Genomic DNA, 14,489 nt, shown 5'->3' with positions numbered 1-14,489 from the left:
AAACTGCCCCCTCCATGGTCCACACTGGTCTCAAAGCCCAATGGTCTGATTCCACACACACCCCCACCTTAGGCTTATGCCCTGCCACGTGGCCCTCCACCCTGCCAGCAGATCAGAGCAGGACAAGCTGAAGCCACGTGGAGGCCAGCCAGCACCCTGGGGGACAGGCCAAGAGAGGTGGCTGCGGGGACAGGTTCACAGAGGAACAATGAAAACCAGGCCTTGCTTTGCATCCCTTGAACTTGGGGATTGTGTCCTCTAGACCCTCTCTTAATTTGAGCCACTGCTGTGGGTTACAGTCCCTTGTGAAGCCCGACAATCCTTCCGGCAGACCATAACTCTTTTGCAGAGAGGTCCCAAGAGAGGAGTGGGCACCCAAGCCCCACAGACACCCCAGGAAACCCTGTCCGTGCTTGGCACGAATGTGTGTCTTTGCCTAGTTGTTCAGAGGCAGGAATCTAATTCAGAGAGCTGGAAGGTGGCCCTGTGGCTGGTGTGACCATCTCCACCCCACTGTCCTTGCAAACGGATGTCAAGCCCAGGGCAGAGGAGATGAGACAGACAGTGCTTCTCCAGAATTGTGCAGGAAGGAACGGACTGAAATGTACTCGCAGATTTGAGAGCCACGCGAGCGTGAGCATTTGGGACCCTAGAGGCCCCTCGTTTGAACCCTGAGCCCCTGGCCAGGCTGGAACAGTTCATGTTCTATGAATTTCTGGGCAGGGCCCACACCCCCTTTCCCTGCTCATGCTGTGTCCTCAGAATCCCCAGGTGGAGCCCAGTTGGTTGTGGGGCCCAAGGGTGCGCAGGGCAGGGCTCTCAGGTCCCAGTCCCAGCTCAGGGCAGGCATGGAGGCCAGCACAGATCTGCCGGCAGGCAACAGCCCAGCCTTGGGTCAGAGATGTGGTTCTGAGGGTCTCTAGTCCCCTCGACCAGTACTTTCCAACCGCCGGTCTGTGGTCTGTAAAAGAGTTACCCACTCTCATGTCCGGTGATTATAGATGATCTCAGTTGAACTCTCCTATGCTCAGGGTGATTTCTGCCTCAGCAGTCTCTGAAATAATTCTATTTTCACCCGTCCCCAGGTATAAAAAGGTTGAAAACTATTGTCCTAGACCACAGGGTCTAACAAAGAACACATTACCCTCAAGGGTTGTATTCTGAGAAGCCCCGGGGTTCCCAGGTGTGTGGGGGTAGCTATGAAGGGGCATCTATATATGTACATTTTTACCATTACAGCATTCAGGGGTGTGACTGGGCACCAGACTGTCATGGTTTAGTTTGCCCTAGATTCTTAGATGGACCAGCATCTCCAAGCTTGCAGGGACCACGATGTCGGGGGACTGGATTTTGGGAGCGTGTGTGTTTGAGGAGGGCTGGCAGTTCTGCCTCCCCCAGAATCACTATGTAGGGCAACTGGAAAAGAGGGGGCTGCTAGGAAATGATGACTGAAGTGCCGTCCCCCCAGCCAAATTAATCCACAACCCCCTGCACCACAGATGACCCCATTAAAAAGCAGAGCCTCCATGGAGGAATTGTTTGAAGGTATTATTAGTCACTTACACCTGAGAATGAATGAGTTTATCAGCTTTCCTGAGAACATGGAGGGGGTGAGGGACCACAGGAGGGCACTGAGGTCCTGCCGGGGGGCAGTGTGGGGCGGACCAAGTGAGCAGCAGGCGTGGAAGGCAGTAGAGCTGCTCCACAGCCGCAGCTCGGCCAGCGTGGGGTGGAGCAGACCCCTGAGAAAGGTGGGGAGACTTGGGCTTCAGCAAGGGAGACACCAGCAGGGCAGTTCAGGTGGCTGGCCCCGGAGTCCTTGAGAGACAGCACCGCCCAACCCTGGAGGTGAGCAGGACACAGGAGTCGTCCTTGGACAGGATGAGGAGGCCCCTGGGTGCTGATAAGAGGCAGTGCGGGGGAACCAGCTGACACCCAGTCCTGGGCTCTGTGGTGTCTACGTGGGACAGGGCGGAGCCAGAATGCACCTGCCCCCTGAGGCTGCCTGGGAAGGACATTCCTGGCCGCAGGTCCAGAGGCAGAAAGGGATCAAAGCAAGGGGAGATGGGAAAGGCAGCAGTGGGAAGCAGGGCCTGGTGTGAGTAGGGGCCCCTTGAGACAAGACGTGCAGGCTATCTGTGTCTGGCCGTGCTTGTCACACCTGTGAGACAAAGGTCTATGAGATCAAGGCAAGTAGACTCTTGGGGCTGGGAAGGGAAGGGGGACTCTGGACAGGAGGGCATTCCTTTGCCCAAGCCCCTCACCCACACTGGGCCAGAGACCCCCCAGTCTGTGGGGTTGAAGAAGGTGGGGCTCTCAGAGCTGTGGGGGCTCTCAGAGTTGGGGCACACCAGCCTGAGAGAAGAACCAGAAGCATTCTGGGTACGTGGGCCAGTCACTATGGGGCAGGTGGCCTCTCCGGGCAGCTGCCCTCTGCCCCGCTCACCTTGGCGTCCAGGGATGAGTCTTTCTTCTCCCATTGTGTCTTCTTGGTGGCTGCTGACTCTCTCTGCTCCTCCTGGTTGGGGACACCGGGGTGGCGACCAGGGACTAAGGCAGACTGCAGAGGGACTTGTGACCCTCAGCCCCTCTCCTTTCCTGGGAGGGGGGACCCCAGACCCACCCCTCCTTTCTGCTGCTCCCCAAGCCACAGGCTTCTGCATAGCCCACTCCCGGAACATCCCGTTCACTCTCGGGGCCCCTCTGACCTGCCTCCTTCCACCACAAAGGGGCCTATGGTCAGAGGCCTCAGGTAGGGACTGGGTACCTGGGAGCTCTGGTCACTGGACTCCTGGGTCCTGCTGATCCACAGGTTGAGCCTTGAGGTCACAACCCCCGAGAGCCTCAAGTTATCCTGAAAAGAGAGGTTCCTGTCAGGGCTCGGGGCCACTGACACACGACTAGACCTCACTCCCACGTCCACCCAGCATAGCCACGTAGGCCTGGAGGCCACTGCCCCTTTCCCTGGGGGCTGTAAGACTGGGGTTCAGGACACAAATGGTAACTCTGGTCAGTGGACACATGAAAACATGGGGCTCTCTAGCTGCGCCAGGGCCAAGGCTCCGGGCTGGGAGACCCAGGGGGCCTCGTCATCCTGAGCCCCTCACCTTCCGGCTGGAGGCGGACTCCGCTCGGCTCTGGCCTGCCAGCTCGTTCTCAAAGAGGTGGCGCTTGCTGGCTACCCCCACGGGTGCCACGAAGAACTCAGTGCGGGAGGAGCCTGGAGACTTGACCGACTCGGACCTCTGGGAACGGAGAGCGCAGGTGATGACCCTGCGGGGAGAGGGCGCAGGCCACCCCACACTGCTGCCCCTGGAAAGAACCTCGCCCACCTGGACGGCAGTGTGGTATCTCTCCAGCTTCTCTCCCAGCTTGACCGGGAGCCTCACGCTGGCACTGCAGGACAGGATGGGACGAAACAAACCAGGTGAGCCCCCCTCCCCATACCACCACCACCACGGAGACCAGGTCTGCCCACCTCCATCACTGGGTGAGGCTATAAGGACTTGACCAAGGTAACAACTTACAGACTCCAGTACTGTCCTCACCTCCCTAAAAAGAACCCATTCAGTAGGACCAGAGCACTCCACCATCCTCCCCTGGTCCTGTCTCTTCTACCCAGACACATCCCCTGAATCTTGTGGTCCCCTCTGCCCAACCCCCCCTGCTAGCCCCCAACACATCTCACCCTGTCCTTATGGCTCAGACCCTCAGGCCCCAGGACAGGGACCAAACTCCATACCCAGCTGACAAGGCTCCCATGACCCAGTCCCTGACTCCCCTTCTGACACAGCATCCCACCAACCCCCTTCTCCACAGGCCGTGTGCCCCCGAGACACACTGTGCTCATCACACTCAGCCTTCCCACAGGCTGCTCCCTCCAGCTAAGATGCATCCCTGCCCCACTTTCCATCTGGAAACCCTAAGTCCCCATGGGGATGTCAGCTGCCCTGGGGCATAGTCTCAGCCCTGCAGGTCCAGCCGTCAGCCACCAGACACCTGCCCGCTGGGTTTAACCTTCGGAGCTGAGTCACTCAAGGGCAGAAACTGCGGCATGTCCGGCATGTCCGTCTCTGCGCCCCACGCCCCCTACCCAGCCAGCCTAGGACAGCAGGTCTCAGTGTAGGCCCAGGGACAGATGGACCCAGCATGAGCACCTGAAGTTCCTCCCGCATCACCGCTTTTCAGATGTGACTGCAGGTTTTTTTTCGAGACCCAGTCCTCACGCTGCTGCCACTGACATTTTGGGGCGAGGGGGGTGCTTATTAAATGTGCAGGTTCTCAGGCCCCCTTCCCCCACCTCTACTTCAAAGCTAAACCCTCCTCTGCCTTCACAGCCCTACCCAAACCCTGCTTCCTCCAAGAAGCTCTCCCTGATCCTCCCTCCTGCTGCATCTCACAGGGCCTCAGTTCCTCAAGTGAGCCCAGTGTCCCTGCCGGCTCTGAGCCCTGGACGAGAACCGTGCCTTCCCCGTGTGGGCCCTATGGAACAGCCCACAGGGCTCAGCAAACACAGGCTGAACTTGACCAGAGGAGATAGCCAGAGCCTCTGGCCCCTGACCTGCGGGTTAAGGTTGTCTCCGAGTTGTTTATCCTGGGGCTCATCTGAAACAAGAGAGAGAAAGGCATGGATGAGTAGGAGAGGGGGTCTCAGGGAGGCCATGGCCCCCTGGGGGGACGCAGCTCTCAGAACACTTCTTCCTCACACCTCCCACCCCTCCACGGCTCAACTGCCAACCAAACTTCCATGAAAGGCCCCTCTCTTGTTTGGGAGATACCTCCCCCCCCCATCTGTCAGTCTGGGTCAATTTTCTCACCTTGGGCCCCTGCAGGCATTCTTGGGGGCCCTGCGACCACCTGCTGTCCTGTCTGCCTCCCACTGCTCAGGAGCCCTGTGGGGGGCCTCCAGCCTCCTTCCCAGAGCCCTATGCGAAGCCCATCCCAAGGAACAAAGGAACTAAGAGCAAATACTGGAGTGGGCGAGGTGAGTGTCCCCAACGCCATGCAGTCCACACTGTGGGGCCCTCCACCCCCCTCTGGGGTGGGAATAGGAACTAGTGAAGGCAGGTGTGTGGCCAGGCCAGTGTCCTCACCCACACCACCATCCTGCAGCTCCGACTTTCACCACCAGGTGGGGCTGCTCTCATGTGTCCACGTCCACCTTCCTATCTGCCACCCTGCTCTCCTCCTATAACTCAGCCTCCACTGATCCGGCCACAGGGGCCATCCAGATGGTCTTCCTGGTGTCTGACCCAAGGCCTTCCTCCTTGAACTGTAACAGAGGCAGGTCCCCTAGGTGCCCTGGACCCTCACCCGGAAAGAGATGGTCCTGGGGCTAGAGCGTCGGAGGGAGCTGCTGTAGGTGGCCCGGGTGGGCGAGAACATGTCCTCCTCTTCCTCCGTGCTGGGAATTTTCACCTGGACGGTTGGAGGAGTGTCACACAGGCAGTCTGGCTACCCTGAGCCCAAGCTTCCATGGGGACCCCAGGTGGCCTGTCCCATCCCAGGAACAGCAGGAGGAAGCTTTGGGGGGGGGGGGGGAAGAAGGTCCCAAACCAGCCTCTGCTGTGGGCATGGTGGGCGCCAGGAACAGGTGCCAGGGGACCTTCCAGAAAGACCCAGCACCCCAAGTCTGGGGCCCCAAAGTCCAGGCCCGGGATGAAGACCTTTCAGGACCAGAAGCCTGTACCCCCCACTGGTGCCCCCTGTTCTGACAGTGACTGGGAGCAGGTAGGGAGAAAGGACAAAGTCAGCCTGAAGGTGGGAGACGGGAGATAGCGAGGGAGCCACAGACATCTGGGTAGGAGTGGGCGGCGGTGGGGGCAGGGCACTGCCAACCTGCAGTGTGATGGGCGGGAGGCGGGAAGTCACGGTTGGAGGGTCGCACTTCCCTGACTCTGCCGAAGACAGGCGGGTCCTCCCAGGGAGGGCCCTTGCTCTCTGGCTTCCTCCAGCTGCTGGCTGCTCCCGGGCCTGGGGCTGCTCCCGGGCCTGGGGCCGCTCACTGGCCTTGCTCTGTTCCCGGGTCTGGGGCTGCTCCCTGGCCTTGCTCTGCTCCTGGGCCTGCGGCTGCTCCCTGGCCTTGCTCTGTTCCCGGGTCTGGGGCTGCTCCCGGGCCTGGGGCCGCTCACTGGCCTTGCTCTGTTCCCGGGTCTGGGGCTGCTCCCTGGCCTTGCTCTGCTCCTGGGCCTGCGGCTGCTCCCTGGCCTTGCTCTGTTCCCGGGTCTGGGGCTGCTCCCGGGCCTGGGGCCGCTCACTGGCCTTGCTCTGTTCCCGGGTCTGGGGCTGCTCCCTGGCCTTGCTCTGCTCCTGGGCCTGCGGCTGCTCCCTGGCCTTGCTCTGTTCCCTGGCCTTGCTCTGCTCCTGGGCCTGGGGCTGCTCTCGGACCTTGCTCTGCTCCCGGGCCTGGGGCTGCTCCCGGGCCTTGCCCTGTTCCTGGGCCTTGCTCTGCTCCCGGGCCTGGGGCTGCTCTCGGACCTTGCTCTGCTCCCGGGCCTGGGGCTGCTCTGAGGCCACGGCCCTCTTTGGGACCAGCTTTGTCTCTGAGACTGGGCATTTCTCAAAGATCAAGGCTTTCTCAGACACCAATGTCCTCTCAGAACCAGACATCTTCCCCGCAGCCGGCAGCATCTCCAAGCCCACTGCCTTTTCTAGAACCAGCTTCTTCTCCAATGCCGGTGTTCTCTCGGGGATGGAGGCTTCCTCTGAGCTCAACCTCTTCTCCAGGGCTGACAGCTTCTCTGCAACAGAGGACTTCTTCTCCGGGACCCCCTTCTGCCCGCCTCCTGGCTCCCTGCCCACCGAGCTCTCCTCCTCCCGGGCCCAGGGGCCTCGCTGCTCCCGGCTCAGTCTGCGGCGAGGCGGCGCCTCCACCTCCTTCTGGAGTGAGAGGGCCTGCTGTTTGGGCTGCCCAGAGCCCGGGCTGTCCCTTCCTCCCTTTGCCTCCAGCTGCTCCTTCACGGGGGCCTGTGCCACCTCCGCCACCTGTCGCCTGTGCCTCCGCTCCCGCCGCGTCCGAAGGATGGCCTGGACATCCTCGGTCTCATCTGTGGAGGCTGCGGGGGGCGGCTTGGGCATCTCTGCTTCTTCTGTGCTCAATAGCCTGAAACCCAAGATGGGAGATAGAGTCAGAGGAGGGAGGGACCCTGGGGCATCTGACCCAGTGGGGATGCCACCAGGGAGAGGTAACAGCCCTGGCCTTCTCCCACCCACCACCATCACCTAAATAAGGATTGCTCTCATCTGCTATATGTAGAGCGCTTCCAAGATATCATTCTAACAGGTACACCATGCATTTTAGAAAAGTTTATAAACCCCTCTAGGTCCCACCATCTGTGTTCAGACCCAATTGGTAAACTTTTCATGTGACAGGCCCTATGCCTAGCATGGCATCGGAGTCAAAAGGAGAACGTTGGTCCCCTCTCCTAGAGCTGAGGTCAAGACGAGATTTGTCAAAGTTCACACAGCCACTTAGCTTTAACTCAGTCTCTCCTCCTGTAAATGGGTTTGTGGTACCTCTCTGGGGAAATATTGTCAGGACTGGGTGAGTTATGTCCACCAAATGCCCAGCAAAGCCCTGGCTCTGGGATGGAATTGGGGAATGGTCAACCGTTTGAGTTAGGAAGTGGGCGGAGCCAGACAGGGTCCAGGAGGGGCTAGGACCACTGGGAACCTGCCATTTCTTTTCAGGCCCTGAGCCACACTCCCTGGGCAGGCCAGAGGCTGCACTGAGTTGTCACCCGGGAGAGGACAGGACGAGACCCCTGGCCACCACCCTGCCCACGCACCTGGCCGCGGCAGACCGTCCTCCGTTCTCAGCAAGCCCAGGCACCCCGTCGTCCGCGGTGGAGCTGAGGTTCCGGTGGCGTCTCCGGCGTTCCCGCCGCTGCTCCTCCTCATCCTCCAGGCTCCACTGCTGGGCCAGGCTGCGCGGGGAGTGGGGGGCGGACAGGTCAGCGAGGCTGGTCAGGGGGACCCCAGGCCCTGGCCAACCCTGGCGCAGGGCACACCGTGGCCTCTAGGCGGTGCCCTCTGCAGGTGGCCCCCAGGGCGCTGAGCCCAGGGGAGGTCAAGGTTGCGCAAATGCGCCCTGCACAAGAAAGATGACACGGAAGACCAGGTCTAAGACGTCTCAGTCGTCATTCTGTATGTGGGTCATCTGTTGACAGGACACAACATTTTGGAGTAAGTCTGATATATTACTTAAATTAAGTGTCCTGGTTTCTTTTCACCTTTTTAGTGGCTCAACCAGGAAATGTTACATTTTAATTTTTTTTTCTCATTTTTCTTAAGAGAAGCAGGGAGGCAGAGATAGACTGACTCCCACATGTGCCCTGACGGAGATCCACCTGGCAAGCCCACTGGGGGCAATGCTCTGCCCATATGGGGCATTGCTTTGTTACTCAGCAGCCAAGCTCTTCTTGGGGCCTGAGGCAGAGGCCATGGAGCCATCCTCAGCGCCTGGGGCCAACTTGCTCCAACTGAGCCATGGCTGTGAGAGGGGAAGAGAGAGAGAGAAAGAAAAAAGGGGGGGGGGAGAGGGGTGGAGAAGCAGATGGGTGTTTCTCTTGTGTGCCCTGACCAGGAATCAAACCTGAGACATCCATACATCGGGCCTATGCTCTACCACTGAGCCAACCAGCCAGGGCCAGATTTTATATTTTAAGTATGGCTCGCATTACACATCTATTAAGTGTCTCTAATGTTCTCCTGAAGCTGTAGGACTTAGGTTAGACAGAATTCCTTGGCTGTGGCAGGGCTGACAGTGTGGCTGGCCATCTCCGTGGACAGGGCTGGCCTGAGTTGCAGGGTGTTGAACGGCACCCGGCCCCACCCACTGGATGCCAGTAGCACCTCCCACCTCAGTTGTAACAACCAAAAATGTTTCCAAACATTGCCGGATGTTCCTTGGGAGACAAAACCACCCCTGCTGAGACCCATTGGGTCAACCTTGATCTTGAGCCCCACAGTGGGAGTCTGGAGCCTCCCTGTCGAGGTGACTGGGAAGGTGGGGGGGCTGGTGAATTTGACAAGCTTCTCCTTTTTGATCCTGGGATTTCTTAGACAGTATCCCTCAGTGGACAATGACAGAGATGTGTCCTCAGTTACTTCAGTCCCTGTGGATTTTCCAGCGTTTCCTAGTGGGGACTCATGAATAAGGCCATCTGCCCCTGGAAAAGTTCCAATGTCATCGTCCCTGCACTTCCCAAGAGCTCTTGGGACCTCTTATCCCTTGAAAATCAGCTTTTGCTTGCTCAGCAGCAAGGGGACCCCTCATACCCTTCACTCTTGGTACCAAACAGATGTTCTCATAGCCACCTACCCACCCACCAGTCCCCCGGCTGCTTCCCCCAACCACTGACCCATCCACCAGCTGCCAATCAAATACCTCTCCCAGTCACGTCCCCATTCCCACCCACTCACCAGTCACCCAGATCCACCCGCCCTTCCCTCCCAACCGAAGAGCGAACACTCACTGAGCACATCACGGGCCAGTGATGTCATCAGGACTGCGAGGTTCACAGACCAAGGTGGGGTCCCTGGCCCAGAAACCCCAACTACCCAGTGAGAGAGGGAAGCCTGTCCCCACGACTCCCCAACCAAAGCACAGAGACTGCTCCATGGAAGTTGAGGCTAGTGACTGAAAGTTGTCAGACAGCCTCAGTCCTCCTGTTCCAGGTGTGTCTCGGCTCCCCCCAGGGGAGATAGGGGACTCCAATCTAGGCTGCATAGCCTTGACCACAGAAAGTGGACAAGATTGCCTTGCCCTTCACACAGCCCTGCCAGCTCTGCAGAGGTGCACATGGACCATCCATCCATCTACTCATTCATTCATTCCTTCAGTACACACAAATGAGGGTCTCTGACAAGCCAGGCTCCCAGAGTCCTTTTTTCAGACTTGGAACTGCCAATGCCAGCGGGGCCACGTTCCTAGCTCTCTCCCTCTCTGGACGCATCCCTGCCACTAGTCCACAATTTGGAATTGGCTCTGGGCCTCCCAAGGTGAGGGGGGTCTATCCACTGGGGGAAATGACCAGCAAAGCAGCAGCTCCTGTCCTCTGACCACACCCAGGCAGGGCATGAGACTCCAGGATTCCTTGGTCCTGAGCAACACTGTTCTCACGGTTCCTGGGAGTCCCCGGGGGAAGCAGCTTGTTTGTTGAGCCTCCGTGGGGCCCTCTGTGGTTGTGATCTGTTAGAGCTTGGTGTCCTCAGAAATGACTCACACCCCCCCTCGCTTCCAGGTGGGTCCTAGCCCTGAGGGTATCTCAGGTGTCCTCAAGTGCCCCTCCAGCTGTGCGCCAAGACCCCACAGCTTACCCAATGGGATGTGGTGACACCACACCCTGCTGCTCAGAAATCACGCAGTTGCGTCCAACACCTGGTGAGCACCCCCTTCATTTTCCCACCCTGGGTGCCAGTGTCCTCTGAACATGAGGACGTGGCTAGAACTGGACGGGAAGCAGGGACAAAGGTTGGTCTCCAGGAGAGGCCTCTGCAGGTGCAATTATCAAAACCCCCATTATAGAAAAGTGATGATAATGAAGGGCTGAGAAAGGGGCTTACTTAACATTTAGGAGTGCCCCAATACTCGTGGCGTGTGGAGAGTAGGTCACTGCGTGAAGGAACACAGGAAGAGGTGAGGCGCTGCATAGGTATGCTGCCCGGCACTGTCCTAGGCCTTGACCTTGGGCCTCACCACAACCCTGTGGCGGGAAGGTAGTCTCACCCCCACTTTGCAGGTGAGGAAACTGAGGCTCAAGACAGAAGAGCAAATGAAAAGGGACTGAGATCCTAGCCCATTCAGCCTCTCAAAGCTAAACGCCAGAAAAGGGGGTGCTGGGCTAGGTCTGGCCCTACACCAGAAGGAGACCCCACCTTCCAGAGCCGACAGCTGAGAGGAGGAAGGAAGGGGAGCCGGTGGCCTGCTGATGGTGTGAAATTCCCCACCCACGACAGGCTGAGCTTGTGACACAGCCCGGGAGAGCAGGTTTGGGGGAACCCAGTGGCCACAGAGCCAGGCCCAGGGTAAAACCCACGGGTCCCACCAGCCGGGGAGCCCCAGCCATTCTCACCAGCAATGGTCACTCCATCCCTGTTGACAACCCTCTCCTCAGCCTCCACTTCCCTTTGAGAAGGTGCTTCCCTCTTTGCCTCCCTGTAGGGCTGTGACCTTCCAGCTGCTCTGGAGGTCAGGCAGGTGGGAAGACTGCCCCCCCACCACCAGCAGGCTGCCCCTGGAGGCTCAGGACGCAGGACGCAGCCAACCTTGGAGGAGAGAACAGACAAGGGAGCCCAGGTCTGGATTGGGAGGCCCAGCTCCACTGGCTGTTATCACCTTGGGCAGGTCTTTAGCTCCTGAGAGTTCCATACAATGAGGGTCACCCTGGGTGGTCCCTGAGGTTCCTCCTGGCACCGATGGTCCAGGGAGAGGTGTCAGGGAGACCGAGAGCAGCTCTGGGAGGACGAGGCCTGCTCGAGGTCCAGGCAGGAAAATAATTAACCATGGGCTGCTCAGGGCAGGAGTTCTCAGATCCACTTTCACCCCCCGCAGACAGGCCCAGCCCAGCCTCGCCCACAACCCGGCCAGCCCAGAGAGGAAAGGACGGGCTGCTGACCAGGGCACCCAGCCAGCCGGCTCACCACTGCCCCTGAGCCAGAGTTGGAGCATCTGAATTTCCACTCCATGTCGAGGGTGGGCTGCAGGCAGGCCCTCAGCGCCCCAGCAGGGCACCATTATCACACCCTCCTCACCGTCCTCCCTGCCTGATGGGTGACAGTGACTCACAGCCTCCCGCCTGCCACAGAGGCTTGTTTTCCGGGGAGCCGAGCAGCAGTGGCCCTCTGCTCCAGGCGCCTCGTCCAGGCAACAGTGGGCAGCATGTGACTGCCCATGGGGCTCAGCGAGGGATGAGGCCTGGCAGGGAGGGCAGCAGGGGATCCTGGAGCAAGCAGGCTGCTTCCCAGGACCACCCTGGCCACCTGTGGGGGACCATGTCCCTCCGAGCAATGGGCAAACTCAGACCATACCCTGAGCCCATCTTAAAGGTCACAGTGCCCACCACACACACATATACCCTGTCTGCATCCAGGCTGGCGCTCAGACAGGATCCTAAGGCCTCCTGTTGACATGCTGACGGAACCTATCCAGACACCCAAGACCCCGACTCAGCAACATTAGAACCTACCACCCACACAGACGCCGGCCCACTCCACAGGCCACACACCCGCCCATGCACACACGTGTGAGCAAGCGTCTGTGGGCAGAGAGACACGCCCACGTCCACCCCCAGGCACACTAACCCAGATGCAGAGTCCAAGGCCATGACTGCCAGCCCCACCCGAAGTACATACCTTCCCTGGGGTGTGTCCAACCTCTGCAGCAGTGTGGGTTCCTTTCCCAGAGCACTGAGTTCCCTCCATTCCAGGGGCTCAGCTTCCCCCCATACACCCACCAAAGACTCCACATGGGGCTCACCATGCAACTGTTCTTCAGAGCAGGAGGAGGTGGACCCCCAGCCCTGGGAGAGGAATGGGCCAGGGGAGAATGAGTCTGAGACCCTGGAGAAGCTCTGGACTGCCCCCTCCCAGGCAGGTGCAGGAGATCCTAGGGCTGCCTTTATGGGGATGGCCTGGGATACCTCGATGCCCATGTAGGGGAGGCCACAGGGCCACCTTCTACCTGGTCAGAGTCTGCATGAAGGTCACAGGAGTAGGGGTGTGGGTCTGAGTCACATGGGCCTCAGTTTCCTCAGGGGCAGGGCAGCGGAATAAGGACGTGAGGGTACTCATGGGAGTACTTCTGGGAGTGCAGGGTAGCCCCAAGAGGAGTTCCCAAGAGGGGTGCTCCCTTCAGGACAAGCCCCCTTCTCTGACCCTGACAGGAGGTCCAGCAGGCAGGGAGAAGATGCCCAGTGCCCTTACCCTTTGAGGGCCCCACTCACAAAGACAAGCACAGAGGGGGACAGCATCCACCTTGAGGTCCCCCAGCCCAAGCAGCACCCAGAATGCCATCCTGGAACCCAAACCTCATCTGCAGAAGGGGTTGTCCTCCCACAGCACCCACTCTTCCTCCCCCAGGACGGGCTGAGGGACATCTCCCAGGGTCCATTTGGCAACTCTGCCAAAGAAGCCGGCAGCGAGGGAGACTGCTCTCCAGAAACAAGGCTTGGTCACTCCTGACCACCTCCCAATGCCCCAAGACAGGGTGGTGGGGCCGGGGGCTCTCCCAGCCAGGGGCCAGCCCTCCCCAGGCACCCAAGGGGAGAAAAGAAAACTGTCCCCGGTGGGTTCCCCAGTTTGGCCCCAATTCTGTCACCTTGAGGAGCAAAAGGCCGGGTCCGGCCTCAGTGCCAGGCTCCTCCCGGAACGGGACCCCCTCAGGAGCGCGGCTGCTCCCCTCCCCGCCGCCTGGCTCACCTGGACAGCGCAGACCAGTCCTTCCTGCCGCTGGACATGCTGCCGCCGAAACCGCGTGCTCTGCGGGGCCGCCTTACCTGCGCGCCCCTCCCCCGCCGCCAACCCAGGTAAGTCACCTGGGCTTATATCCCCCGTCCGCCCCGCGCCGCGCGCTGATTCGCCGCCGGGAGCGGCCCCGGGGTGTGGGCTCCCAGGTTGCCGCCCTGGTCCCCGCCCCGGCCTCCGCGCGCTGGACAGACGGCCGCTCGTACCGCCATATGGACGCCCGGGCTGCGCGGGGCTGGTCGGCTGGCGGCCCAGGGCCAGGGCGGCCGGCTTCCTGCTCAGAACCAGTCGGACCAGCTCGGCGCTGGGCGCCTCCTGCCTCGCGCAGGTGGTGTCGCGGCCCGGGTGCCGGGAGAGGGGCGGGACCCGCAGATTGGGGTCAGGCTGAGCTCGCTGCCGAGAAAACCGAGGCAGGAAGCCGGGAACGAGTACCGTAATCTCAAGTGAAGAGCGCAGTCCCGATCCCGGGCTGGGGGACCTCGGGGCCAAGCCCCTAAGAAGCCGGGAGATGGGCGGGGCGGCGCCCCTCCTGGAAGGCGGTTCTTAGACCCAATCCAGCGAATGCTGGAGTGGCCACAGCACCGAAAACAGGAAGATGCCAGAAGCACTGTCCTCGCCGCTGGTGCTGGACTTTGGGCTGGAGGGGCAGGGTGTGTAGCAGGCCAGACGAGGCTCCGATTTCCCCAGAAGGAAGGTGTGGACACAGATAACTTGGACTGGGATTTGGGGGCAACATGAGGAGGCTCGTGCACCACCTAGCTCCTTGACCTGCCATCTGGGCTGATGGGCTCAGGAGCTTCCTATCCAAGAACCAGCCTCACATGGGCTGAGCATGGAAAAGGCTACCTCCTCCCTGATGGAATCTGTGCTCTGTGAGGAGTGAGGCGCAGCCCGAGCCCCCCACCCCACCCCCACCCAATGAGGGGACCTGGAACTGTAAGCATCCACTGGCTTCCCTGCAGCACTGACCGGGGATGATGGTCTTACCAGCTCTCCCAGTGCAGGGCAGGCCTCCACTGAGCAGA

General features: G+C 60.2%; 1 protein-coding gene across 6 annotated transcripts; it reads right to left on the bottom strand.

Moving 5' to 3' along the window:
* Positions 1-1,527: 1,527 nt before the first annotated feature.
* Positions 1,528-13,657, bottom strand: LAD1 (ladinin 1). 6 transcript variants are annotated; one of them, XM_066379831.1, is made up of 11 exons: positions 13,420-13,657; positions 7,788-7,925; positions 6,478-7,102; positions 5,839-6,441; positions 5,314-5,418; positions 4,562-4,605; positions 3,333-3,396; positions 3,108-3,245; positions 2,768-2,854; positions 2,447-2,518; positions 1,528-2,176 (listed from the first exon to the last, which is right to left on the bottom strand). In XM_066379831.1, the coding sequence occupies exons 1-11, from the start codon at positions 13,455-13,457 to the stop codon at positions 2,156-2,158; spliced, it is 1,935 nt and encodes a 644-aa protein (XP_066235928.1). In that variant the 5' UTR covers positions 13,458-13,657; the 3' UTR covers positions 1,528-2,155. The 6 variants fall into 6 exon arrangements, with proteins under 6 accessions (XP_066235928.1, XP_066235932.1, XP_066235930.1 ...); XM_066379835.1 differs by having other exon boundaries at positions 5,839-6,351; positions 13,420-13,656; XM_066379833.1 differs by having other exon boundaries at positions 5,839-5,991; positions 6,046-7,102; positions 13,420-13,655.
* Positions 13,658-14,489: the final 832 nt, after the last annotated feature.

The sequence above is a fragment of the Saccopteryx leptura genome, chromosome 1 (assembly GCF_036850995.1).
Source record: "Saccopteryx leptura isolate mSacLep1 chromosome 1, mSacLep1_pri_phased_curated, whole genome shotgun sequence".
Taxonomy (NCBI): domain Eukaryota; kingdom Metazoa; phylum Chordata; class Mammalia; order Chiroptera; family Emballonuridae; genus Saccopteryx; species Saccopteryx leptura.
This window is presented reverse-complemented; position numbering and strand designations above follow the sequence as displayed.

Coding starts and splice junctions, on each gene's coding strand:
- LAD1 (XM_066379813.1), bottom strand. CDS start 13,457: ATGTCCAGCGGCAGGAAGGACTGGTCTGCGCTGTCCAG. Junction 4,606..5,313: donor CCAGGACCATCTCTTTCCGG/GTGAGGGTCCAG, acceptor CTCTTGTTTCAG/ATGAGCCCCAGGATAAACAA. Junction 3,397..4,561: donor GAGACAACCTTAACCCGCAG/GTCAGGGGCCAG, acceptor CCTGTCCTGCAG/TGCCAGCGTGAGGCTCCCGG.